General features: G+C 46.5%; 1 protein-coding gene across 2 annotated transcripts in view; it reads left to right on the forward strand.

The window, feature by feature from the left end:
- PLEKHH3 (pleckstrin homology, MyTH4 and FERM domain containing H3) overlaps positions 1-25,236 on the forward strand; it is a 315,427-nt gene that overhangs the window by 143,572 nt on the left and 146,619 nt on the right. For both annotated transcript variants that reach the window (XM_069634421.1, XM_069634422.1), the window contains exon 2: positions 1,481-1,536. In XM_069634421.1, the coding sequence (XP_069490522.1) occupies positions 1,481-1,536 (56 nt within the window). The remainder of the gene's footprint in view (positions 1-1,480; positions 1,537-25,236) is intronic.

Consider the following 25,236-nt stretch of genomic DNA (forward strand, 5'->3'; position numbering starts at 1 on the left):
AAAACCCAGTCGAGCTCAGAGCATGGGGCCTTGCCATCTCTTTGTTACTCAGATAGAAAGGAACCTCTCCTCTGCAGAGCAATTGTCAGGCCAGGATTATAAGAAGGCTTTGGTTTTCCATGTTTGGTGGACATGAGGCATACTTTTGGCGTGTAAAGATGTACTTTAGAGGCAAGGACGACGTCAGGGGCTTTCAACCTTTTCAGTTGAAATGGGCCCTAACCCTCAGGAAGCCCCTGAGCAACTTCACCCATTTGGCAGTCTTACTACACAGCAACCTATTTCTTTAATTCATGGCATTAAATATGTTCTTTTTCCTGCACACATTTAGGCTGCTTTGCTAGTTTCTGTCACCTTAAATCAGGGGTCAATTCCTAAAAGAAAAGTGGGGGGACTCATTAACATAAATTGAATGTGTTGTCACCAGAAATTAGCACATAAGAGGTGAACTCTGAAGAAAATAGGGGGAGTCCTGAAAAAGTGGGTGTACTCTGTCCACCCGCTTGTACCCTCGACTTGAGCCCTGCCTTAATTCAAGACTGTAAATGTGTGCTATGGATGGCGCACGTTACAGGCGGCCTCTGCTGGGCCCAGCATCCAGCAGTGTTGTTATCACCTTGCTTTTTATCCGGTTTCGTCTGTATTAGCATCTTGGTGACAAAGAGCAGTTACTAGCTTTTCAGTGCACATTTAGTGTTTCATCTCACCACCAGGGGAGTGGCTAGGTCTGGAAAAGATCCGGGGCTAAGCTAATGTCCAGGCTGTCAGGACTCGGGGCTAGCTAGTCTTTTGGCTGTAGCTCCTGAGCTTCTATCCGGGGCTACAGCCAAAAGATCCGGGGCTATAGCCCCCTCAGCCCCCCCCTAGCAACGCCCCTGCTCACCACGCCTTGCCTTCCCGGTGATAATCTGCAGCAATTCTCATCCTTGCTGCATTCCTTTGTGTCTATTATTATGCACTCCTTAGGTGCCTCTGACACTTTTCACGAATTGTAGCCAAGGGGGCCCACAAACATCATATTGAAACCGGCCCCCAGAAGCCCTGGCAAATGTCCAGCCGGCCATGTTTAGAGGGCAGCTAACCAGGTGCTGGCCCCTGCATCCGAGTGCAGTAAAAATCGCTGAGCAATGAATTAAGATGTCTGCTTACAGAACAGCTTGCTCAGATAATTATGGTTTTGTCTGTAAGGTTTGATGGAAATGGTAATATCAACAGTTGTGATGGTGGTGACTTTCTGTTCACTGTATTGCTAATGGAAAAAATATTTTAAAGATGTCTGCCTACTGCGCAAAAATGCCTCCGACCTTTCAATCGGGGAATCTGACTGGAAGCACACATGGTGCGTGCGCGTAGTTTAGACCTGGAAGTGTAGGCCTGGAGCAGTGATTAAAAAGATATATCTGATGACTGAATTATATGCACCTTTCCCCCCTATGTTCCTGTTTCAATTAAAGTCTTGTTTTCCGTTTTCCTTCGGCAGGGAACCCTAGACGTGTGCCTGAGCCAGCCCACCCGTGCAAGCAACGGCCCCGAAAGGTAAGGCAAGTCAAGCGCCTCATGTTACGGTCACAAAGGGATGCGCTGAGTCACCGGAGCCCGAGGCTGCGTGTCGGGCCTGGCTGTCTGCGCGCCAACTTCCTGCTCATGCGCAGGGAGCCCAGGCCGCCGCCAGTCCAGACAGAGCTCCGCGCCCCAGGCAGCACGAGCTAATCCACCCCCATCACGCACGCAAACATCTTCTCACAATCTCTCCGCCTGCTCGGGGCCTCTTTTATAGAACGCATCTGAACTCGCAACCCCTCTTTTTTATTTTTGTTTCTCATTTTTATGAAGGTATTTTAATAGAGTGTTGTAGGCCTGGTTCCAAAGCCCTAACAAAGAACATCTAAGGCTGCGAGAGCCTATAAACATGAAAACATGTGGTGCTGTACACAGAGCAATATATAGGGTGTGCAGTGCCTACTTCAAACCACATAACGGTAAACAGAATGCAATGGGGTACCATGACCATATAGGACTACACAGTTTATTTGAATTACACACATTTTCAATTCTAGGCACAAGGGGGTACAGTGTTCACTGATTCCGAGCACTTTTTCTTGATGTGTAGAAGCCGGATCAGGGCTTTTCGGTTTGACCACTCTTAAGGTCTGGTATACTGGGTGGTTACTGTTCTGCAGGATGTCTCGTTTCTAACCAAAAACAATGTCGAAAGTGTGCAACCATGCAAATTAACTCCCCAACCCTCGCCCCCTACTGCCCCCTTAAAGTTAGCTCTTCCATAGAGGCATGTGCCTGCTTGGGCTATTAGTAGGATGCATATGAATCTATGAAAGATACCAATGGCGTGGAACCTTTGTTACAGGTAACATGTGTCATGTCTCGCAAAGAATGTTACCCATTCGATTGTGCACATTTGTTATTGGGCGTTCTCTTGCAAACTCACCGGACACATAGCGCATATGCTTAAAAATCCCAAGTAAGAATAGTACAGTTGGGAGATCGGTGTATGTGAAACCCCCTCTGCACACAGACTCCTGCACGCACCACCTTCCAGGTACCCTTGCACTGCAAACGGGCACCTCCCCATTTCAGGTGCACTTGCTCGACCTTGCGCATGCTCCTGGCTCCTCCAGCAGCACAAGGTAATGACAGGAAAATGAAGCAAAGGGGTATAAATGTTAACTGTTACAGAAAGGGTGACCAGTTGACACCATGTTTCCACTCTCGGTTAGTCATTGAAAAACAAATGCTTTCTGGGAGTTGTAGTTTTGGTTAATTGAGCAAATTGGACTGTGACCCCTGAAACTAACTAAGCAATAGAACCCGAGGAGGAGGTTGGGGGGGCATTACTGGCAGGTAATGCCCCCTCCCCTGCAAGCATTCTATTGCTATAGATACCCCGGCACGTCGTACTAGGGTACTAATAGCATTTTCTCTCGAATCAAGAAACAGCAAAACAGTTTCTCAACTTAAGGAAAAAAAAGAAATAAGTTGCTGACAGGGATCGGGGAGAAGGGACTACACGTAGTCAGTTCTCCCTGTCCATGACAGCCATTTAAAATACAGAAAAAAAAGTAAACAAACAAAAATGGCCACCATGGAAGTGGCTGCAGGGGAGTTGCTAGGGCGGGGGCTAAGAGGTCTATAGCCGCTGATCTTTTGGTTGTAGCCCCGGATAGAATCTCAGGAGCTACAGCCAAAAGACTAGTGTGGTATCCTGGTATGACTGTATTGAATGGCTGAGTGTGTGCAAGGGCCTCCTAGAATGTTTAAGTGGAGCTTGGAGTGTGGGGGGCCTGAGGATTCCAAGGAGTGACTGTTGGAACTGGGAGATGGATTAGGAACCAGGGCAGAGGCTTATCACCTACTCTCCTACCTCTTATACTATGCTATGTAACTAAGAAGAATAAAGCCTGTTTCCTTTTACACTTACCTGAGTCAGCCTGGTTCCTGCTCCCTGTCATCACTGGCACAGGGATACAACATTTGGCGACGAGGATTTTAAGAACCTGAAGGACAGTGGGGAAGCTGTAGAAAACGGGAGAAGGAGATCCAGAGAGACGGAGAAGTGAGGCCTCAGAGGTGATGTCGCTCCAGATGGAGTACAGAATTCTGGAAAATGAAGCGGAGGCTACAGCATTTATAACTGGAGAAGTCTATGCTGTTGGGGTCTGGAATGGCCCAGGAGAAGCGTAAGTCCTGCGTGGTACATGATGGTTTGCAGAACATCTTTGCAGGTAGCCACAAGAAGCTGTGATGTTGGAAAGTAAACTGGAGGATGAGCAGCAGAAAAGCCACAGAGCGCGATGCCGCAATGGAGAAAATCTTGCGGGTGTTTGAAGTAGCCAGCATGGGCCAGGGAGACTGTGGTGGAGGAAGTGTTCCGGGTGATTGAGGTGGCCCAGATCGGCTCTTCCTGGAGGTATGCAGCACATGAGGCACTGTGGGGAGAAGAGCGCGGCGCCAGAAGTGTATGGGCCATGAGAGGGTCCATTGAGGCCGTTGGGTGGTGCGCGCGCCCAGCAGGCCCTCCCGTAGTTGCGTTCCAGCATGTCCGTTGGGCTGAAACACAGGGAGAGAGGCCCGGCCCCAGTGTTCTACATCTCCATGTTGGAGAAAACATTAGAGGAAAGGCCATACTATTGGGGACTGTACGCGATAACGCACTTCGAGGAAGTGAAGAGTCTTCCCTGTCCAATGGAACATGGTGAAGTTCGTGTTGTCAGGAATGACAGACTTTTCTTTAATTGCTTTCGGAAGCTGAAAATAATAGAAGCGTTTCCTAGGAGGAGATGAAGCGTGTACAGACTGGAGAAATGCTGCTCCCAAAATGGATTTTAAGTGGACTATTTTACCCGATGAGCTTTACGAGATTACGAGGTACTTTTATTCTCTTACAACGTGCTGGCAGAAAAAGGAAAATGTTTTTCTTTATGGAGATTCGTAAAGGAACAATTGGAAGTTGTCTGGCAGAGCGGACCTCCACATTTTTTTTTGTTGTCAGAAATTATTTGATGTTGCAGTGACTGTTTAGGCAAATTAATTTGTGAAATGCGTAAGGGGTCTATATTTGGAGTATGTCACACTGTTTTAATTTATCAGAGCATTTTGGATATTGGGACACGGCAGTGCTGAAGCAAGGTATTTGGTTTTGATGCGGTTTGACTGCCATTTGGAGATGTTCATTACCGGTTTAATGGCATCTATGAAGTCCAGCTGTTTATGTTTTACATGTCAAAGATGGTTTACATTTTGATGCAACTGATAATTGGAAATCAAAGGAGATATTAGGGGAATGTAAAATACGTATTTTTGTAGCAGCTTTTATGTGATTGCTGTGACTGGAGGAGTGTGAGAAGTTAATGTGAGGCTGCAGTGGAGTGCTATTCTAGCAGCAATGAAGTGAAGTTTAGTTCAATTCGCTATAAATTAGATTCATGCAGGACGTTTGTTTATTCATGAAGACATTTATAGTGTCATGCACAGGAGTAGAAATGTTTTACAGATTTCTAAAATGGAGTTCTTAAGTAATGAAGATACATGAAGTTTTAATGCTCTAATTTTATTAATTTATGTTAGTGAAACGCCACTGGATTTTAAAGAAGCAATTGCTGGAGAAATGTTTCTTTTAAAAAAACAAAATAATAACGTATGTGGAGATTGTTTTAAAAAGAATAATTCATGTCAAAGGTTACACGCTTCCAGAATGGTGCCTGATCAACACCATGTCTGAAAGTGTCATTCATTCCTTTCATGAGGTGTTGTGGGCATTAATTAAGTGCATGTGTTATGTTAAATGCAATTTAGTGAATTTGCATGCGTGTTGAAGTTGCATTAGTAGTATGAGTGTACATTGGAGCACGCAACCGGAGGTATGTTGTGAACGTGTGTGAAGTAGCACGTTTGAAGTGAATGTGACTGCAATGGGTGTGTGCAGTCGTGAGTACGTACGTTGGGAAAAGTAGGCGTGTGAGAGGTAGCACGCATGTAGTTGAGGGTGAGGATCACATGCTGGCCAGGTGTGATGCCTTATGGAGACCCTAGGGAGAACGGTGTTTGGAGGTTAAACACAAATAGGTGATTTGTGTTCGGGGAGGATCTTTAGATAGAAGCATCCTATTCGGGGAGGATCTTTATATATAGGCATCCTATAGTAGGACACTATAGTAGGAGACATTGAGGCGTAAGTAGTACGCATGAAGTCATGGAGTAGGCTCTATACTACATTAGTTAGTGTTTCTGTTTTCATGTCTCTTGTAGAATTTTATGGTGTCGGGGTTAGGAGTGAATTTTTTTTTGGACTCCTAATGTCTGTGGTGTCAGGTAGAGCAGCAAATTGTGAGAAATTTTTTGTTCCTGCTTATTCCTAGTTAGGTTGAAGTTACTGCGAGTTGGGCACACAGACAGTAGAATTGTAGAGGTGTTGATAAATTATCACTATCATAAAATATTTTTATTCTTCATCGGAGAAGCACTACATATTTCCATCTTGTTGTGCTTGCACTGAAAATTTTTTTCAGTAGTTAAAACCTTTAGCAGGTGCCACATGTTTACAATTTGTTGGTGTTTTAGCTGAAGGTTTGTTTTGCACGGTAGTGTCTGTGCACTTTTTACGCACCACGTCTTTTGTGGTTGTGTTCTGGTTTATGTGGTCTTTGTCCAGTTAGACTCTTGCTTTCTTATTCATCCTTTTCTGTGTTTTCTTTAGGGGAGAAGGGATGGGTGTTGAGGTGTGTGTTTTAGATTCTGTTGGTTTTGTTGTTGCTAGCATGTTAGGATTTTGTTCAGGCCAATTGTGTATGTTTTGGATGCACTATAAGTTGGAAGGTATGTTGGTCTCGTTGAGACAGGGTTAGTGCTCAAGTGTGGCAGGCTTGAGGCCAGGAGTGGCAGTTCTGGCAGAAGGTGGTAGGTTAGGAAGGTTTATGATGGTAGTTTCGTTTTGATTGTCCATGTAGCAAGGTATGCGCTCGGTGGTGGCAGCACTGAGACCCCTGTGTGGCAGGCCGGGGTAGAAGGTGTTTGATTTCTTTTGTTTGTGATCCTAACATGATGGTGAGAGTATTCTGATTTGTGTTTGTTTGTTAAGGAGGGGGATGTGTGGTATCCTGGTATGACTGTATTGAATGGCTGAGTGTGTGCAAGGGCCTCCTAGAATGTTTAAGTGGAGCTTGGAGTGTGGGGGGCCTGAGGATTCCAAGGAGTGATGGTTGGGACTGGGAGATGGACTAGGAACCAGGGCAGAGGCTTATCACCTACTCTCCTACCTCTTATACTATGCTATGTAACTAAGAAGAATAAAGCCTGTTTCCTTTTACACTTACCTGAGTCAGCCTGGTTCCTGCTCCCTGTCATCACTGGCTCAGGGATACAACAACTAGCTAGCCCCCAGTCCCAACAGTTCCGACATCAGCTTAGCCCCGGGTCTTTTCCAGACCTAGCAACTCCCCTGGAAGTGGGTGAAGGTACTACACGTAGTCCCTTCTTCCTTTCCATGGTGGCTAGGACGTGGACCTGACGTTCCAAGCTCATTGACCCTCTCCGGGTACTAATTGTAACAGGAAAGCCTAGAACTGTAACATTTTTTGAATCAGTGGCATGGAGTTATCCTATCCCCTCCTCTTCCCTTGCGTTCCGTTTTTCAACGCGGCAACCTGCAGCTGGATTGAGGCTGCTACAATGCGCGCTCTGATATTCTAAGCATAGTGGAATATGAAGTGATAGAAGCGAGATTGAGAAACGCACACACACACACACTCTCAATTTAGTTGGCAGGTCAGTAGGTGTAAGGAGACTGGTTGCTCCTTTGGCTCACTGGAATACATGTTTGCAATGGTTTTAATGCAGATTTAAAATGTGAGGCGCATCATAGGTCGTACTCAAGGTTTTGTTCGGCCAAGACGCAACAGGAGGCTTGCACAGAAAAGGGCACTCGTGTGACTCACAGCCAGGGAAGTTGCTAAGTCTGGAAAAGACCCGGGGCTAAGCTGATGTCGGAACTGTTGGGACTGGGGGCTAGCTAGTCTTTTGGCTGTAGCTCCTGAGATTCTATCCGGGGCTACAACCAAAAGATCAGGGGCTATAGCCCCCTGAGCCCCCCCCTAGCAACGCCCCTGCTCACAGCTTACTCAAGGATTCCTGCGCGATTACACATGCATTCTCTTTGGTCATTTGATATAGCGCATAATTGGTGCAAGTGAGGCTGCACCCAACAAATGATGCAAGCAACTACAGACTTTACAATAGGGTGGCTGTGCCAGTCACGTGATGGCGTCATGACGCCATTTCTTCCTGCATTTGACATGTGAGAACCACAACCTATTAGTCATCAGTGTTCAGCATACTGGGCTACTCGCATCCTTTCTGTGCGCCTCATTTGCCCTAACTGCCCAAGTTGAGAAAAGCTTCTTTAAAATGGATTGACTCGCAGTGCTAAGCAATAAAAAAGCAGCAGGAAGGTTTCAGGTAATATATTACCTGTTCTTGTGGCACTTAGAAGCGTAGTGAATCCAGCATGATGGGATAATATAATTGTGGTGGTAATATTATTGCTATTATGATCAGTCGGAGAGGTTTTAGATGCATTAAAAAGGTGGTCACCGCATTTTGACCACATTTTAGAAGGGTATGCAGGAGTCGCCTGCTGACGTAGGCTTTGAACATTTCTATGCGAGGAGAGGCCTCTGATGGGGTGGCGAGGGTGGTGAGGGAATTTGGGGAAGCAGTGCTAGTTGAACTCAGTGTGTCAGAGTAAAGGTGGGTGAGCCCGACGGGGCTCAGGCTGGCCCGGGTCACAGGTTGGGCTCTGGCTCTTCTCAGGTCAGTGCCTTACCAAAGCAGGGGCCGACCACGAGCTCTGCAGGCCACCCCCACCTGGTCAAAATTGTGTTTTGAAAAAAACCAAAACAATACTGCGCTCCTGACTTCTGGTTTCTGCTGCCTGATTTCCTGTCCCGCCCCAGCCACTCATTGACAGACAGGAGTGCTTCCCAGCGCAAACGTGCAGCGGCTGGCGGCGACTTCCAACGGTAAGTGAGCAGAAAGAGTTGGTACCATCTCTTTGTGTTCCTCTGGCGTTCGCTCCCCTTCCAAAGCGCCCCCCCCCCCACCCCGGCCAAATGGCACCACCATCCCTTTTTCCCTGCCACACCCTTTAGCTCTTTTCTTGCCCCCAGTCCCGTTTAGCCCATTTCCTTGCCCCATTCCTGTTTAGCCCCCTTGTTGCTACGTTTAGCCCCTTTTCTTGTCCCAAAACCTTTTAGCCCCTTTTCTCCCCATGTCCTTTTAGCCCCTTTTCTAGCACCCTCAGCCCCTTTTCTTGCCACCCGCCCCTTTACTCCTTTTCTTGTCCCAGTCTCTTTTAGCCCCTTTTCTTGTCCCCTTGGCCCCTTTGTTCGCTCCAGTCCCCTTTATCTCACCTTTGTTGCCCCTTTTAGACCCTTACGTTTCCCCCAGCTGCTTTTCTTGCCCCCTGCACCTGGAACAGGCCCTTCCCCCGTTTTGTATTGCCTTTCCCCGGCTTGGCTCGTGTTTGGCCCTAAGAGCCAGGCCAGAAATGCAGGCTCGGCCCTACTCGTGAATTACCCGGCTCTCCCAGGTCTACGTGAGGCCATGGTGCATGCTGTGTTACAGCGCGTGTGCGGTTGGTTTATTTCGCAATGTGGCTCTTAAATGTAATATCCCTGGCACCAGACTTGCTTATAAATATTGACTTATTAGGAAATTGCCTGAGCCTGCTTCCAAGCTCTGCAGTGTGCAGGAAACCAGGCCCACGTCAATTAAACAATACTTGTTTATTTGCATCTCTATTGCAGTCTCAGGGTTGCTTTTTTGTTTCACACTGCCATTCACCTGCAAATCCTGTGTAGGCAGGTTGGCCTATTTAGGGAGTGGCTTCTTTGCCGGATTGAGTCACTGGCGCACGGTGTCATTCACAGCAGTATCAACTTCTAACACGCCTGGCAGCTGTACCGCCTTCTTACACTGCCTCCTCCCACCACAACCAGATTTTCGTGATGCCCCACACTGCCTGCCGCAGCCAGCTTCAGGCTGTTGCTCGGTGCCGGAGGCCTTCCCACCAGGGCCTGCTTCTCACACTGTCCCCATACCCAATTTCTTGCACTGCACTCCAGACCCGTCTACGTGCTATGCCCACCCACCACATACAACCTCAATCAATCAAAAAAATAGGTTTTAGGCAAATGTGCACATTTACATAAAATACACATACATAAACTACATATTGAATAAAACAATAACATGTCCACAAATAGAAATTATCTATGAAATCGATAATTCATAACTGGTGCAACAAAAAAAAAACTCAAATGTTTGTTATTATTCAGGTAAAGTAGATCCCATATATTCGCATCTATAAATATTCGCAAAGCTATCAAAACCAGGCTCTTTGTTTAAATTGCCTCTCGTTACACTGAGGATCTGTATAAGTCATTTCTTGCATCTGCGCTTGTTACTGTGTAACCATGAGACATCTGGTCACTTGTTTGTAAATCATAAGTCTTTCATCTTCTGTAACAGCGCCTCGATGCCTTATGGCCTGCAAGCGCGCTTTACAAATGCAAATAAATAAATAAATAAAGCTACGCAGAATCTAAAAAGTCAGCAACAGAATCCACCTGGGATGGTACATGACTATTTTTCAGAAATGTTAATGCCTCAACAGCAGTTCTTATACCCTCTTTTTTTCAATTTTGGGAAGATCCATCTTTTCCTGAAGCAAGCATAAAAAGGGCACAGCATCATAAAGTGTCTCGCGAGACGAAGGGCACAACGGACAGTTACCACTGCACAATATGAGACGAAGCCCGAATTTCGGCAACCAGGCGATTGATCCCATTGAAATAATGCTCGAAGCTGCAATCTTCTTTCATTAAGAAATATAATCAACTGTGGTTTTGCTAGATGACATTTTTTAAGAAAAAATGCCCCATGGACCATTCTTCATAAACCTTCTTCGTTTTGCGTAGGCTGGGCATCGGCATGCCAGAATTGCTCACAACCAAGTACAGAAAGGATTCCCTTTCCATGCTTCATCCAGTCCCACACCAGAGCTTCTTGTTTGGCCAGCATATCCCAAATTAGGTTCCTACACATCTTGAATTCTCTAGGACAGTGAGTACGCAACCAAATCAAGACCAGCATGAGCTGAGCTTCTAATTCCCAAAAAATGGGGACAGTCTGAGCATTTTCTGGTAAAGAATAATATTTTTGAAACTTCTTTCTACAGAGACTAAACCTGGAAATAGGTGGGCCCCTAGAGTTGGATGGACAGATTTAAAAAGTAAAAAACCGGGACAGGGCAACTAACATAAAGGCAGGACTAACTCTTGAAAGTGGCTGTCAAGGCACTACACTTCAGTAACGTTTGGAGGAGAAGGGGGTTTAAGTGTTACTGTTCAAAGAAACCGATATTATAATTAATTCATCTCAAACTAACACGATCTTAAGTTATAAAATGCAGCATTTCTTCTGTGCAAGATTATGCATTCCTGTCAGCTATAAAGACCTACTACGAAAAAACGGGACCACTGCAGTTTCCAATGGGAACATAATCTTGAGAAAGGGGGACAAAGCACCAAATACTGGGACAGTCCTGGCAAAACCTGGACATCTGGTCATCCTAACACAGAGGTCAGACCCGACCAGAAACACAGAGTGGGCTTGTTCCTGTACATTTGTATTACAGGGGAGATGGCTCTGTTTTTAGATCTAGCTTAATTTTCTGCTAGATCACCAATTTGTGCAAAAGACATAGTGCAGCACTCTGCATGCAGTGATCAGGTGCCATTCGGTTTAATCCTGATCCCTAGATGGTCCAAAAAAGGGACTTGTCACATAAATTCATTATTCGATTTAAAAATACACTTCGTGGTTCTGGTTTTATGGCGCACCATTGTGACTGTTTTCTAATATTAACCCTAAAATAACAATCCATGAAAAATTGCTCAAGAACTTTTAGTTGTTTTTCCAGTTCCCACAGGGAATTGGAGAGCAACACTACATCGTCCGCATATAGGAGTACCCAGTTCTTCCGGCCACCGCTCTGTGGTGCATCACAATCTAAGCTTGTCTCAGCCAGGTTATTAATCTAAAGTTGAAAAAGGAATGGTTCAAGAACACAGCTTTGTCTAACTCCAAAACTCACTTTACATTCTTCTGTGCATTCTCCACTCTGTCCATGTCTGATTCTGGCCACATTGGTAAAATGCATAGCAGCTGTAGCTATTATCAATTCTAAAGGTGCTCCTAATTCCTGTAAAACTGCCCAGGGTTTTGCTCGATTAACACTGTCAGAAGCAGTCTCGAAGTCAATGAACACTAAAGTGCCATTCTCAGAATCACAAAATTCTGTCACAAAGCTGCTATGATAAAATGAAAAACTGTTTATACCTCAGTTCCTGCGGAACCCTCCCTGGAGATCAGATCAAATATTGTTTTCAACAGCCCACTCCTCAAATCCTGCTAGGATTACCTTTCCGTAAATCTTCGTCATACAATCGGCGAAGTTGGCGGTTTATTTTTGGCCACAGCCTTGTCTCCTTTCTTATAACCCGGCACAATATCTACTTCTCGCCAGCTCCTGTTGTTCATCGCATTTTTTTTTTTAAAAAAGCTGTTAATATCGTAACCAAATTGTTAAGTTCTGATAGAAGAATTTCAGCGTGGATTCTGTCCAGGCCAGAGGCCTTACATGAGTCATCAAAGCTTTATTACCCTCTACCTCCGAGAAAGCAAGACTATACTAGTGCATAAAGAGGGCATATGTCCCGTTCATCGTTCTCATCGGAGTATAGTTCATTAGCGATAGCCAAATATCAGTAGGGATTGTTGTATCGATTTCTGGTGGGTTCAAACTCCTCTTAATTGTTTGCCAGAAAGGTTTAGTGCAGGTTGGTTTAGAAGTCTCTAATAACACCTGCCAACTAGTGGCAACCACTGCTTTGGTCTTCTATCTTAATGAATTCTCATATCGGGCTCGTAACACTGGGATATCTTCTGTTAGGTCTGTTTTTATTTCTTAGAGCAGCATTAGGATTCTTTAAGGCTTCACTGCAATCCCCATCGTAGAACCTTTTAATCTAAGCCAGCCTCTGGTACTCTTTACCAGAGGCCATCCACTACCTACCAGTACCAGCTTCCTTCCTTGCCCTCTATGGCCGGCTTCTGCCTGTGCTCAGCAGCACCAGCTTTTCACACTGTCCATCATTGCCTGCTTAGACTACCCAATTCTGCCACCTTCTCTTGCTGCTCACCAATGCCCATCAAAAACCATGTATGTGAGTGAGAGTGGGGTTCGGAACCAATTACTATTTAATCCTTTGTCTCAAAAATGAGAGGCACCAAAGTTTCGATAATTGCAATGAGGGGTAAAAAGTTCAAATTGCAAGCTACTAGCCAGCCATAAAAAGTCACTCGCCACCTCAATTCTAAACATAAACACAGCACACAATTTTTTACTCGCCAAGAGTCCATTATTACTGGCTAGTGGCAAGTGCAGATTTTGCACCCTGATTTCAACAGTGGCTCTGTGACCAAAACAATGCATAATGGAGGTTTATGTGAGAGGCAAGGAGAAGGGGACGGGAAATCTGTTTATGGCTTTGGTGAGAGTCGCTGAGGAAGGCGGAGATGCTTGTCTCTTCTTCATGGACTCCAGTGAGTTACCAGAGTTCCATTACGTTGTACAAGATATTGCACAGCTTATTTTATTTATTTTTACATTTTTGAAAAAAACCCAGACCCACTGGTATCATGGTGTTTTGTGCAGTTCATAGGTAGGAGTACCAGGTAGATGGGAACAGAATAGGCGAGAAACAGAGACCAACTGTTGCTCATATTTATTGAACAACCAGGTCTTGACTCACTTTTTGAAAGTGGAGAATGATTGTTTCCAATGTGAGTGGGCAGAGAGTTGCTAAGGTGACGTGACGCAGAAGCTGACACTGCCTGCTCTTTTGCTCTTAAAGCGGGCGATAAACAGTGAGATGCTAGTACTGGATCTGAGCGCTCACACTGAGACAACTTGTGTAGCGCAGTTGTTTAGGTTGAGGAGGGCCTCTTTGTGAATGCAGCGATGAGCGATGGACCACAGTTCTGAATGCCAAACCAGCTTTGATGGGAAGCCAGTGGAATTTGCGTCTTGTAGCTGAGATGTGGTCAGAGCATGTGAGCCCGAGGGCAGTGCTTTGTTCTGGAGTAGTTGTTGGCAGTCGAAGGATATTGCAATAGCCAAGTTTGGTAAGAAACACTTGTACAAGTGTGAGGTAGTTGTTTGGTGATAGGAATTGTCTTCTTGGAGAGATGAGTCTGGCAGTGTAGGCGGTAGATGATGCTAGAGCATTAATCTGTCTGGTCATAGCTAGGTCTGCCTCAAGGTAAACCCCTTGCATTTTTATTTGTTTCAGAACGGGGATGGACGTGCCATTAATAAAGTAGCAAAAGGTGTCATCCAGGTGTCTAAGCCTATGTACAGAGCCAATGATGAGGAGCTCAGTTTTTTCGTCATTTAGGCATACATCTGCTGGTAAGATAGCTCAGCAGGTTGAGCGCTCGCTGCTACAATCTGAGCGTGATCTGCAGGTCACAGGTTCGAATCCCAGCAAGGCCAACTCAGCCTTTCATCCTTCCGAGGTCAATAAATGAGTACCAGTTTCGGTTGGGTGATATTGTATGTAAATATGTGCTCTGTAAAGCTCTTTGGATTAAGGCGCTATATAAATAACAAATCATTATTATCATTATACATTGTGGGAGGCCATCCAGTTTTGGATTGTGCTGTAAACTGCGTTGATTTTGATGGTGTCACAGACATGATCGCCCGTGAGAGGGATGAGCATTTGTGTTGTCTGCTAAATTTGTGTAGATGATCTCCCTGGAGTCTAGAAGATCGAAAAAAAGGGGTTCTGTGTAAGTGTTGTACAGAGTAGGAGTGAGACACGACCCTTGCGGTACGCCTAGCGGGGTGGGGATGGGATCAGCTGCTGATTCCCCATGAATACTTGCGTGGTGTGACCACTAAGGACTTGATCCATGAGGTGGCTTCCGTAGAAAAATGGAAATGATGGCTGAGGTGGTGGCATAGGGTTTTGGGGTTGACTAGGACGAAGGCTGCAGAGAGATCTAGCAGGAGGAGGATAGCTAGGTTGCCAGAGTCACGGATAGAGTTCATTTGTATTTATAAATCCAGTGGAGCAGTTTCTGTGCTATGCTTAGGGCGGAAGCCAGATTGCCTTTGTAGGCTAGTCGGTCCAGAATTTTAAGTAGGAACGGGACTGTGGAAATGGGGTGGTAGTTTGTGGGGTTTGAGGGGTCGAGGGATGTTTTATTAATAGTGGTGTGACCCAAGCAGACTTGATGATATGATATACATTTCTTTCGAAGTGAACCTTACCAGGGACACCGGGAATCCCGTCATCGTTGGTCACAAACCTAGGCAGCAGTCAACACCTCCCAGCCCGTGGCATTGGTCAGACACCTATTGTGGGATCTTCCAGGTAACTCCCCCGTCGCATCTAACAGCGGTCTCCAAAGCTAAAAGGAGGAATCTTCCCACCGGGCAGACAACCAATCATAAGGACCATACAAATGCAACGGTTTCCCTCCAATGGGAGATTCCATTCATCGCAGGAGATTTCCTGTTCCTATCAGCTTCCTACTCTCATGCCTAGATCAAGTACAGAGGAGGACAGCTACACATCCTCCCTCCAGATCTCGGGAGGATAGCTCTGGGGCAACGTGCTCGCCTTGGAAGCAAGACGACACGGAGCAAGACACGTTCGATCCCCGGGTGCCCGCTTAGAAACCTCTGGGTATTAAGCACGTTATAAATAACCAATTACAATTACACAGCACCAGTCTATTAGGGCAAGAATCCTGGCCCTCAGCTCTCCAGGCAATCCATGAGTGGGAGGAGAGCCAACCAGGTCCCGGCTACTGCACTCTGACTGCACTCTGACTCTCAGGGGCCCTGATGTTGTTTGGGCAAAAGAATACCTCAAAAGTATGAATTATATGGACATAAAAGGGAAGTGCCTGCAAGAACACTGGCTGCTCCCGGCCTTTGGAGCGCGGCAGTAGCGGATGAACATCTCTCATTTTTTGGATCCAGGCACGACATAGGGGAAAAGATGTCTTCCGCCCTGAGCCCATGAATCAAGATCTGATCCTGGACCGCCACCCACCAGCCACCACAGATGCTCTTCTATTGGAGGCTGAGGAACAGGGCTGCTGTCACCAGGGCATTAGGCAGTACTGCATTTATTTGCTTATAAGATACCAAGTGCACTACTGCACAACATCCACCTAGAGGGTTGTGCCCCAGTTTCCAAATGCAGGGTACAGCCGGGAACATTCAAAGATGGGGGATAAGGGTCACAGGCAGAGTGGGATATGTCAGGGGAAATCGCTTTCCTCCTCGTTTTTCTTGCTCCACATGCATAACCTCTTCATTTTACGTCTGCGTGAGATTTTCATGCAGGCCTTAAACGAAAGGATTCATACAGAATCTTTTTAGCAGCTGTTTTGCACAAGTATGATATGATATGGCATTTAGTTTTAAGGCACGAAAATTACCTGCAGAGAATTATGATGAAATTGTCTGGAAGGCTGGGCCCATTGTGTTGCCTAGAGATCAAGAGTAGGTTGAATGTGGTTTTGGGGGGGGGGTCTGTGGTTAGCTTCACGAGCCACATGTTGTACCCTGGGGTGATGGGTAAGGGGCAGGCCCCAATTTGTAAGGAGGATTTGGGTATGAGGGCTACTCCCCCTCCTATCGCATCTAGTCTGTCTGATCTGTAGACAGACTAGTTTGGTGGGATGGCGAGGGAGAGCAGGGGCCGGAGGCACCGTGGATCCTGGACTCTGTGGTGGCTAGGATGTCTAGGTGCAGCTCGAGGATGAGATAGATTTCAACTGCATGAGCGCCTTGGGATCTTATTTATTTATTACATTTGTTACTCACCCAGACCCTTAGGTATCACGGCGAGGTTACAGACAGCTTAAAAACAGCTTAAAAATGCATATATTGAGTAGGCCGGTGTGGCGCAGATATATTGGCACAAGATACATGATGTAGAAAACAAAGGAACACAATAACAGATGAAAACATCGTAGAAATATATACATGGAGGAAGGTAAAAATACATATTTACAGGGCGTTGAGGAGTCTTTATTTATTGGTGTTGGTTAAATAAACAAGTTTTCAGCAACTAACATTGATTAGTGCGCATTTAAGGAATTGTTTGCTGAGAGCTTGTCGCAGTAGTAGTGAGCAGGAGGGTCTGATGTATCCTGGCAGGGGGCATTTGTGCGAGAGTTTGTCCACGTTCCTGGTCAGTCTGGAGGTTCCTAGAGGTGGGCGGTAAGTGTTGGCAGGGAGCGTTCTAGATCAGAGTCTATGTTGGCAGGGTGCACCCATGCATGGTGTGGTGCAACCAGAGGTAGAGTTGCTGGAGCTGGGCATGTGTGGCTAGTGCTTTGAGGCGATTGAAGGTGGCCGTACCCAAAGGGGAGGTGATACAGGGTGTGTGGCACCTAGATAAGGGGACATAGTAAGTGCTGACACGACTGAGGATGGATTCACCGCCAGTGGAGGCGGTTTGCCATTGGGTGTGACTCAGCGAGCGTCAGGGATCAGAGTCCGCAGGGGTGTCGTAGGGGATGGGATGGAGGTATCCGAGAGGAAGTGGGTGGCTGCTAAGCGTCCAAGATGGTGCAACACACAGGCAGCCATTAGGAGAGGCGCGGAACACATTAGTAGTCGGAATCTTTGCTCCACCATGCGTTGTATCACCATTCCAGTGTAAAGCCGGCAGGAATGGTGTCTGAGGCGTGCGGAGGCCGTCAGGGGAAACATGGTTCCAAATACATGTTAAGAATGTCGCATTACAATGCGCCGCATCGCCAAGACCATACATTTTGTTTGGAGCTGGTATCGGAGGCGGGAGGGGGACATCAGGGGAAACGCGATTGTTCTGGAACATTTCTTTTTTCATTTAAAGTATTTCTCTGTTCGTTTTTCTTCACAAGCACTTTGCATCTAATCGCCCGGCTGGACTGGACTGGTAAGCAGCAAAACATTGTGCAAGGCTGTGTTAGGAGCTACTTCCTACCTCGTGTCTGGGTATGGACGTGGCTGCAGAGACCCATTTGGGATGTGTGCTGTACAAGTGGAGTACAGGGAAGATAGCTCAGCAGCAACGTGCTCGGCTTGGAAACAAGACCACACGAAGCACCACAGGTTCGATCCCCGGGTCCGCGCTGAGAAACCTCCTGGTTAATAAGCGCATTATAAATACGCAACTAAGACATATTTCTGTAACAGCGCCTCGATGCAAATAAATAAATGGAGAAGTAATTATTCATCCCATCATGTACGTATTTTATTCTTTCTAAAAGCCCATCCGTGGCTAAAACAATTAATTTTTCTTGGACCTATGGGTCCTTTTTGGTATTGAGATGTGCCCCTTTTCATTTCTGTTAACTCTTAGGTGTGTACGTTTCTTTTTCTCAGACCTGCCCTACTACTGGACCCATTTTAGGCCACCAGCATCTCCAACCGCACCTCGGGGCTTCTACCCAAGGGAAAGGGACAGCATTGTCAACGATACTGCTCTAGAATAACATTCTGGGACTCGCCCTCCTACTCTAGAATCACCAGACTACCAGACTTCTTAACCCTCCAGCTGGTATCATCTGGTCACCTCCCCTGCTTTCTTTTGTTGTATAATTCCTAGACTTTGCGCCTGGTGATGTGTTTTCCGGGGAGCCGAGCTCCCAGCAGGCGGTCCTCACTGCGAGCCCCCCCCCCCCCCGGCTCCCAGCACCGGATGGATGGCATTTACTGGGAGTCACACTTCCCGGTGGATGGCTTTTACTGGGAGTGTCAGAAGTCGCAGCTCCCTCTGTTGACGTCCTATGCTGAGAGTGCGGGCCCCAAGTAGTCGCTTCCTTTCGGAATTGCGTGCGCCGTTCGTCTTTGACGTCTAATTGTGGCGCACACTCGCTGCCTTCCGGTAAGAACGCTGCCTGTATCGGCGGGTTTTCACTGCAGTTTGCTCTGGCGTCTGGGGGGAGAACGGGCTGCAGTGATGACTCACCGTACTTGCGAACAGCGCAGCGGCGCCAGAGTTCACTCTCATGGTCCGTTTCGTTTTTGGCCGGGGTTTCATGTGGCCAGGCAGCTTGCCAACAACCCAGACGGTCCACGAAGTCGGCATTTTTTTGTGTCATTGTGAAATCGCGAGCTTTGGCCCGGAGGCCTGTAATTAGCAGCCTCCTCCAGCCACCCACTTTTCAGACAAGAAAAGGGTGACTCCATGTCGAGCGCGTTGGAATGACATATCTGACTTCACTTGCAAGAATGTTGGCGCCTTCTTTTTCTCTTTTTTTCATGTATCCCCCAGAGGCTGGCTTTCGAGTTCCCGTGCTCACCCACTGCCCCTAAGTCAGAAGTGTGCGGTTATTATCATGGGGCTTGAAACTGATGGGTCCGACTTAAATACAGACTCCTAGACTGATGCTTGGTGTGATCCTTGACAACTCATTCAATTCCATGCGCTTCCCTTTGAAACTTGTTATCAGCAACGTAACTTAGTGTGGCCCTCAAGCAATGCTTGAAGTGGTATAAGAAATTGACGGGCGGGCTGTAAAGGATACTAAACAATAGCTGGGTATTGGGGCCTACGAAGTGATGTATATGACCTAATAATTGCAAGTAGATAAGACAATTGCAGCCTAACAGAGGTACTTCATTTTATTAGCACGTGGATATCGTTATTGACATCCTCTCAGCCAATCAGAATGTTTAGAGTGCAGTCAATAACTACTGGTACTGACTACATTCTGTTTTCTGGAGCAGGCAGGGAAGCAACAATGCAATTTCCAGGTAAGATTTTGCTTGAACAGGACACTTCCTCTCTGGGAGGACTTTTTTTTGCTGCAGCATACTAATGAACAAACAAGACTGGAAAATGCTCTCACTTTCTTACAAGGAAACCATTTACTTTTACATGACACGTCATGCGTGCTCATGTTAAACACATTCCAGTTCAACAAAGTTGCAAGTGAAATGCGTAACTTGCAGACAACCATGTTATTTAAATAGTACAAAATAAAACCACATTTAATTTACTAACTGACTTTGTCTGTTTACTTTACTCTTACAGCCCAATTTTATTTTTAGCTTGAGCACCAAATATCCAAAACATGTATTGCTACTATAACTGTTTGCTATGTGTCTTATAGACCCTGGCAGGGTTCATTATCGCTTGCAGTAATGACCCTTCCCCAACTTGGGCCCCGAGGCGAACTTGGTGGTGGGTCATTATCCCACGATAACGACCACTCCCTCAGTCTACAAGGCTATAATAAATGATTCAAATGACAAGATTTCAATATTGGGCAATGTTGCAAAAATGTTTTTATTAAATATACCAATTTAGACTATCACAAAACAAATAATATAACTCAAAATGTCTGGAGCTGATGATCTGTATATAATTATATAATTGGTTATTTATAACACGCTTAATACCGAAAAGGTTTCTAAACGCAGACCCGAGATTCGAACCTTTCTTGCTCTGCGTGGTCTTGCTTTGGAAACGAGCACGTTGCCACTGACCTATACTGCCTGTGCCACCATCTGGTGGTTGCAACCACTGTGGATGAACTGTATTGTAACTATCTTTTTATATTCTTGTAGCAATGGGAACTCACATCAGGGACCTTAGCAGACCCCATTTCAAAGGCAGTGTTTGGACGTTGCAAGGTATGAGCCCTGTCTAGCCCCAGCCCACTTAAAGCTCATACAAAGTTTTCATTTAATAAATGAAGGTTCTAATATCAACTTCCCGTTTGACCATGTTGTTTGATCCTGGACATATCACTTCAACCCTATCAGTTCAATTATACGACTAGTTTGGAGGCACTTAGAAACGGCTGTTCCTCAGATGTAATTTGTATTTAAGATGTAACATTTGCTTGAGTGAGACAGTACCCATGAAGGGACAACTTCTATTCAGCCAAATTAGGGCCTGAAATGTGGGTTTTTAAAATATTCTTTTGATAGGGACTCGGACCCCAGAAAAAAGTGTATTACCTTTTATTCCACTCAAGTGTTTAATAGCTAAACGAAAATGTGGCCTCACGAGAATAAAACTAATTTAGCCCCACACAAAGGGCGATGGAGCCAAGAATGGGTTTATTTTGTGGTGAATGTAAAAAAATACGTATTTTACGAAAACCTACTAAAAAAGTGAGGCCAAACCAAAGCGTTGCAATATCTTGTTTGTGTTGCGTTTGTGTCTCTGAGTATGCCATCTTGGGCCGTCAAGATGTGTTGAAATACAGCTCCCAATCGGCACAACCCAACACAGTCTATAGTGAGTTGTCATGGTAGTCGTAGTACAGTACACCTGGAGAGCCAAAGGGTGCAGACCCCTGTTTTATAATCCAAGTGTGTATGTGGGTGTTAGCCCTATTATGGACCGCCCCCATGCCCCATAGTCATTGGATATCCCAGGGTCCACTTTTGTTTATTTTTATTTTATTGAGCATTTGTTAAGCTCTTATACAACTGACCAGTGTTTCGAAGCGCCACATGGCTAAATGGGAATGGAACAGGGGAAGAAAAACAGTACCATTCAGTCATGGTCCTACTAGGCCTTGTGGCATTCGGCCGTACAAGTGCAGTGAGGAGAAGGCCTGGTGATAGGGAGGGGCGGGTGGGGGGAGCAGAGCAGTGGGCAAGTGCTGGAAGGATGCTAAGGGGAGCCACGGAGGAGGCCCTCAGGCTAAGTGCTAGTGCAGGCGGCTCCCAAGGGTGGGATGCCGTGCCGCCAAGCAGGGGCCCACGAGGGTAGTGCAGTGGGGAGGGGGCTGGTATGCACCGAGAAGAGGAGCCTGGAATCCTATGAGATTCATGAGGATCAGGCCACTAGTCACAGCAGCAGTGGGGTGAGTAGCAGGGAAGGGGAAGGGGAAGGGGGAAAGAGGTAGAGAACAGAGCTTTGAGCAGTTTCCGGAACTTGAGGTGGTCTGGCTGTGACGATGGTCAGCACAGCATACAAGAAAGAAGGTGTTATTGCTTTAGGCTGTGTGCTGCACATTAGTATCTGTTTCTATGGCTCAGTTGTGCTTGCAGCCACAGTAGGGTAATGTGGTCTGTGCTGTATGTTGGCTCTTGGCTGCCTTTCATGTCCTGTTGAAATGGCTTAGGGCAGGGATCTGCAACCTTTTGCTTGCCTGATGTTTGGACTACAACCTGAATCAGCCTTAGCCAGCATGTCCAATGGTGTGGTATAATGGGAGTACTAGCCCAAACATCTGGAGAGCGGCAAGTTGCAGACCCTTGGCTTAGGGCTCCATGTGCTGCCACAGTAGTCCTTCATTTTCTGTACTTCAGCGTTGCCACAGTATTACTATTCCTAATGCTGTTTGGGTTGCCACGCTATTCCTGTTTGTGTGGCTCCATGCTGTGCTGTGCGCTGCCAAACAAGTCCTCCGCCCATGGTTTCTGGGTGCCCGCACTGTAATTCTAGCTCTAGGATTCATTGTTGTGGGCTGGCACACCAGTCCTATTGTGACAGATAAGGGTGAAGTGAAACAACACTCTAGTGCTTCTATGTTTAAGGCACAGGCCTGTGTGTGCTGGTCTGCTATTCCATCCATCTCTACGGCTGTGTGTGTGTGTGTGTGCTACTACAAGTTAATTTCGCTGGATTGGTACTCCGGTGCAGCCATGCCAGTCATTTTTTTTAAATAGTCCAAAACTATGTGCTGCCACACTAGTGACATCAGACGACACTCAACTCATTTTCAGGCTGCCCTCGGCCACCTCCTCCACCTCTCTCATCACTGATTGCCTAACTGCCATCCAAGATTGGTGTGCCGCCAACGATCTTTGCCTTAATGCCAGTAAGACAGAGATCCTCCTCATTGGCACACCATCACCTTCCTTTCCCCTCACTCTTTGGCCAGCCTCCCTTGCCCTCCTCCTATTCCCACCTGCGAGACCAAGAACCTTGGTGTCACCTTTGATTCCACACTCGCCATCTCTGCCCACATCGCTGATGTATCAAAAAAGTCAAACCTCCTACTGCACCTCCTCAGAGGTATTCTTCCTTTCCTCTCATTCCCCCCAGAAGCTCACTGTCTCCCAAGCTCTGGTTCTCTCTAAGCTGGACTATTGCAACAGCCTCTTTCTTAATCTACCTGCCTCTACTCTCCGCCCTTTACAATTTATCCATAACAGGACTTGCGAGACTTGTCCTTGGCCTCAAGCCCTGGGATCGCATCTCTCCAGCTCTGAAATCGCTCCATTGGCTTCCTGTGGATGCAAGGATTACATTCAAAACCCTCTGCATTGTCAAGAAGGCTTTCTGGGGCTTGGGTCCAACATACCTTCAGCTATCCCTCCGCAAATACCTCCCATCTCGAGCACTCCGCTCCTCTACCTCCAACTCCCTCAGGGTCAGTCGTTTCTCAAAGAAACGAGCAGGGTAGATCTCTGTCTTCGGCTGGGGCCTCCCTCTGGAACAGCCTCCCTGCCACTCTAAAACTTGAGGAGAACCATCTCCGGTTCTGGAAGCACCTCAAAACCTTCCTCTTTGCTTCTGCCTTCTCCTGCCCTCTCCCCTGTTGATTCTGCTCTCCCTCGGCACCATGCACCTGGCCACCCTCTGTCCTCTGGGCCCAGGTACCTGCTCATCTTGCCACCCTCACGCACTGCCTCCGGGCCACCCCCTGCACTGGGGTCTGTATCTGTACCCATACAGCCCTCCCCTTTTCTTCCTGTACTTTCAGACCTACACGGCCTGCTGCCATAAACCCAGCACTTGCCACTTGCTGGCTGCACTCCCATTGTTTGTTGCCTTTTTATTTATTATTTTATTATTATTTTTTTTCCTTCTCGCTCCGGACTCTCCTTTTGTTCCCCCTTCCACGCACTTCTCCCCCTTCTCCCTCTACCCTGCACTTGCACGTTCTCAATGTCACTGGGCCTAGTAAGATTGTTGTTTTTATTCTCCCCTGTTCCCTTTCCCTGCCTGGTCGCGCTCTGAAACACTTGTGTATGAGCGCAATAGAAATAAAATATCAATCAATGAATCAATCTTTGTGCTTTAGTGCTGTGTGTGCACCACTGCCTCGAGCCCAAATTTTGTTCTTTTTATGGGCCCTCTTACTGCCGTACTAGTACGTCTTTTTAAAAAAAAAAGTATTTAAATTTCTGGTACAGTGCTGTTGCCCAGTACACTAGTCCTATGACTCGGCTTTTGCGGGCTGCCCACTAGTCCTGACTCTATCTTCTGTGTACCATCCGATTAGTCGTACTTCAGTGGCTCGGTATGTGCTTCTGATTCTTTCACTCGGGTTTCTGTGTGCGCTCTAGAATTGCCACCTGACTCCATGTCAGGAAGGACACCACTTCCAGTACTGGGTTTAACTTCTTCAGCAGTTGCCTGCTGGGAGTTGCATTGCAGGGTCAGTTCAATTGAATAAAACTGACTGAAATTAAACTACGGTAAAAGCAAAGTCCTGTAGTGGAATAGCACATCCTTTGTAAGTCCTTCTATATCAGTGTTTTATACCTGTAGCTGCTGGGTCTCCCGTTGTTTTTACGAAATAAATTACTTTGTGGTAATTTACTTTGGGGACATTACTTCGAACTACTTCAAATTTATATGTGTATTTGTGGGTTAAGGGGTTGTTGGGGGTCAGATGAAGACGTCCTCCACAGCTTCTTCCCCTCCTACAGCCCAATGTCGTAAAGGTAAAAAAACATTACTCGCTAAGACAACCGCACCACCCTTATTCCAGGCAGGTACAAAAGGAGATGGACACGATCAAAGCTGAAGATGGCAAGAGTAAACATAACATAACGTTCTAACAATAGATGTGCATGTATTAGACGCAAAGCAAATGTGCACTCAACATGAAGAATGTGAACACCAGGTAACATACTGTAGAGAAGCCCCTCAACACACCAGAAAAAATGCAACCCACTAGGGAAAAAGGCCCAGCACACCTCTTGCAAGGAAAACAAAGTTTTATTTCCACAAAAATAGAAATGCACCAGCAAAGAACTCTGCTGCCATGGAATGTTCTGGTAAAATTAGTACGAGCAACACTTTTTGAAGGCAGACGGCGTCATCAGCGACGTAAATTACATACTGTGCAAACCCGCGTGGCTGGTTGGTCAAGACCCTATACATAGGCTACCTGCTCCATAAGGGATGGCAGGCCATTGGTCCCAGCCCCTTCTGTCCATCTTATTCCACGTGGTTCCTCCTTCCGCATCATCAGACGGGATGCTACCACTGATTGGCAATTATGTGAAGAAAAACAATACAGGCTCAGCTGTAACCTGATGTGCACCTGGTATTGCAGTCATGGGCTAAGAAGATACTTCGAGGTCATCGCTTCTGACAAACTACAGCTCGATTTCAGACATGTTGGCGCCCAACCAAAGTACCCCACCCTCGTTTTAGCTAGGTTGCTTTACCCCGCCCGGCACCTCGCAGCACAAGTCACGCGACCTATGATGAAAATTACCAATCCCTGTTTTCAGATTTTTTTTCTGATTGATTGGGGTTTGAATAGTTTTTTTTATGGTTGGTGATCTAGTACGGACTGGCATCTTGGAATGCTGGGAGTCTTGGGGCTCGGGCATCTGGGTGCTATTACTTAGAGCTGGGACAGGAAGGGTAGGAGGCT

Source organism: Ambystoma mexicanum, chromosome 13, assembly GCF_040938575.1.
Source record: "Ambystoma mexicanum isolate Mex_15411 chromosome 13, UKY_AmexF1_1, whole genome shotgun sequence".
NCBI classification, from domain to species: domain Eukaryota; kingdom Metazoa; phylum Chordata; class Amphibia; order Caudata; family Ambystomatidae; genus Ambystoma; species Ambystoma mexicanum.